At 42.7% G+C, this 3690-nt stretch overlaps 1 protein-coding gene across 1 annotated transcript in view; it reads left to right on the forward strand.

Annotated features, from left to right (window-relative positions):
• LOC105569878 (cadherin-87A) overlaps positions 1-3690 on the forward strand; it is a 252472-nt gene that overhangs the window by 238364 nt on the left and 10418 nt on the right. Inside the window, exon 9 of the mRNA XM_012026669.1 lies at positions 2069-2379. Within this exon, the coding sequence (XP_011882059.1) occupies positions 2069-2379 (311 nt within the window). The remainder of the gene's footprint in view (positions 1-2068; positions 2380-3690) is intronic.

Raw genomic sequence — 3690 nt, forward strand, 5'->3', positions numbered from 1 at the left:
TCGCTTCGCGCGCGCAGTTTGTAGTCGAGCATTATGTATTTTTAAGAATTTGTATACATGCAAAAAAGTAATTGTATGCGCAACGACAATGTAAAATAAAAAGTAATTTATCACTCACTGATACGAGTCGCAACCACGGAGTTGTACATCGTTAACTATGTATGTCAAACTGTAAAAATACAAATATGTATACGATTATTATAGAGTAATTATGTAAAATCGAAATTATTGTATTAAATGTGCTTCATATTTTATATTTTTTAAAAGAGATATTTACTATAATAATTATATAGAATACTGAAAAAGTCTCTCTCTTTTAAATATAAATCGCAAAACTGTATACGTATGGTTAGGTTAGGTTTTGTCTCTAACACTTATTCGAATCCTCGTTCGAATCATTTGAACGAAAGAACAAAAACAGAGAACAGACGCTTTATTTTGCACAAGTAGCAAATAATATAAAAATGTAAAACACTCACCTCACGATTTTTCCGCCGTTGCCCGATGCTTTCCAAGCCTGCTCCTCCTCTCAGATTTCCTTGTTGCACACAATACTCACTCGCAAAAATCATCGATCGCGCGAAATTTCGGGCACTCCCGTACGCGATGTGAAATACCGCGAACACACGAAATATTATTAACAAATATCGCGTGACTCTCTATCGTACAAGTCACTCAAACTAGTAACTTGCATTTTTGATTCGGAAGAATAGGATAATGGATAAAACACTCTTGAATTTGCGATATAAAACGCAACGCGAGCACCGGAAGCATAACCTGCGCTAAAGAAGTAGTTGTTAGTCCGCAACGAAACGATATTTTACAATCTTTGTCATTCAATCTAATCCTCGAACTGAATTACGTGAGCGAAATTGCCAGCGACAAATAGTTGTTATCAATTGCAACAGTTAATCGAGATTAATGTTCGATTCCATTTATACGTGTAATGTAACGACGTGCGATAAGCGACTTTCTTCGCTTCCTGCCCGTTCGAGTTGCGAAGAACGACAGAGCGAGTTACAGCGCGAACGCCGAAGTTCGCACAAATTTCTCTTTTCCCGAAAATGAAACAGATTACACGAGACCGATAGATAATTAAAAGCGCGGTGCGTAAACGAGATGTAACCGCGACAAAGTACCACGGTTTACATTGATATTTTAGATGAGTTAGTCTCGTGAAATATCTACGTGTACGTTGATAAAGAGCCGTCGCCTCGACATGCAATTCGTTTCTTATTACAAGTTGGAGACACTTAATAATTAATTAATGGAGGAACGTTACTTGTTACTAATAAAGGTGTGCAAATCAATAGTGTTTTATCCCTGCACTCATCGCGATCGAGTCTTGGAAACCGATAACGCGAAAGTAATAACACGCACGGAGCGACTCTCGCCACTGCCTGCCGGCTCGACGTTCGGCGAGCGAATGATCACGCGGCGACCTTCAGCTACACGATGGCACGCAAAAACGTCGTACGTCACCGCGCCGAGTGAAAAACAACAAAACAAAACGTTGAGAATTCGTTGACCCGTCTACGCAATTGAAAATTCTGTACTTAATATTTTACATTACTTTGTTCCGTGATTTTTACTACGTTTTTTTTTTGTATCATTCTGCGGACTTATTGGTATTGATATACAAATGTATATTTGTAAGTTGCAAATCTTCATTTACTATGAAGCTAAAAGAGAAGTGAAGCACACCGCGCTTCGAGAAAACCTGTGTTATGCGTACATTATATTGCTATGTTGCTGTAATATTACTGTAATAATTTGACACACGTTTTATTTATATCTAAAGTAATTACTTGGATAGAATTGAAAAGGTCGGAAAACAGGTGCCACCTGTATATTCCCAGAATATTAGGTGTACGCCTAGTACATTCAATGGACGTACAGAACGCCGTGTGCTAAAGATAACAATGTCTTTCTCATACGAATAGAAAGCTTCAAACGGATGAAACGCGGAATCTCGTAAGACTCGTGACCTCACGACTCGAGATGAAATTGCGGAGTCAACCGTAAAAACAACAAAAGGTCTTTCACGAACGTCCGTCTTTCCCCGCAGATCCGTTCGATTATTTCCTGCTGGACGACGACACGGGCGAGCTGAGGACGGCGAAGCCGCTGGACCGGGAGGCGCTCGAGAACTCGACGGGCGTGCTCACGCTGATCGTCAAGGCCCGCGAGCTGATCGACGGCATACCCGGCAACGACAAGCTGACGGTGTCGACGGCCGAGGCGACCGTGACGATTAAGGACGTCAACGACGAGCCGCCCACGTTCAATCGGCGCGAGTACAACATCGAAATCCCGGAGAACGTACCGGACGGCACGCCGCTGCCGCATCTCGACATGACGGTGAAGGATCCGGATGTGGTGAGCCCAGGACCGAATTTGTTCACCGTAGACATTATTACACCTGCCGTGCGCGCACGATCCTGAATGCAGAGCGAGACCCCGCGAGCTTTTCCGTTCTTTCTCTCTCTCTCTCTCACGGGACGCAAATGGGATTGGAGGCTGCAGCATCCGCGTCCGCGCGCGCGGTCAATAATCCAGCGAGCGCCGCTTCATCTAAAAATCAAGGGTTAATCCGGCACGCGTGGTAAACGCCTGTTAACGTACGCGGCTTTCGCATTAACGTATGTATTCGAGCTTTTTGCAAAGCTCCGGTCCGTTGATGCGCGCTCTCGGGGGAACAATAGCGGGCGATCGGAAAGGCGCCGTGCGTGTTCGGCTCGGTTATTAAATGACAGCGCAAAATGGAACGTGCGGCAAGGATAAATTATTCATGGCGCTAATTTGTAAAGCCTCGATCGAATGTAATCGTTATTTCGTCGCGTTCGCGTTGACCGCCGGTCGTTGTTACCCGAGCGGAGCAAAATGTCGTTTAAGGCCCGGTTTTTCTCATTTTCTGGTTAATTGTTGACCAGATGTTAGTCGACTCTCTGTCTCTTCTCAGATAATAACATCCCAGATAGCACAGATCTCCTAAAGACGTTTTAAAGACATCCTCCGGACGTCCTTATGTCCTAAGAATGTTCCCAGGACATCCATAGGATATCGTGTGCTGTCTAGGATAGAAAAAGATAGAGAGTCGACTAACTTGCTTATTGACGGTTAATCAGAAAATGAAAAACCGGGCCTAAGGGCCAATTGTTTCAACCTCTCAGTAAATTAACTAATAGTTAAATCATATAGATGTCTTTGGTTTTTCTTTCAAATTAGACGAAGATAGGCGTCTAATTTAACTATTAGTTAGCTTACCAAGGGGTTGGAACAATCGACCCTTAGTGAAACATAATTTGACATTATTTTACGACTATATTGCGACTTTCTCAAAGAGACAATGCAGGTCGTTCGTGCACGCGAAATGATTGAAGCCTCGCGTTAATTATATTTTACAAATCTGTGAAAATATTTGAAGCGTTGCTATCCTGATTTTCCATTCGCAAGCTGTAAAATGAAAGCTCGAGAATACGAATCTTACGAAATACTGAACATCGCGCTTTATCATACGAGTCAAGTATCATTTTTGTTAGAAAGGACACTTTGTACCCTTTGCTGCTTACGATCACCATATTCAAGTCCCAACGTGCAGTTACGAGTATCGGAAATAATCCAAGGTGAATTTATCGCGAACCATCTCATCATAAGTCAGTTAATTTTCCGTCACGATCAAACTATGAC

Source organism: Vollenhovia emeryi, unplaced genomic scaffold (genome assembly GCF_000949405.1).
Source record: "Vollenhovia emeryi isolate VEMERY1.0 unplaced genomic scaffold, V.emery_V1.0 DF939122.1, whole genome shotgun sequence".
NCBI lineage: Eukaryota > Metazoa > Arthropoda > Insecta > Hymenoptera > Formicidae > Vollenhovia > Vollenhovia emeryi.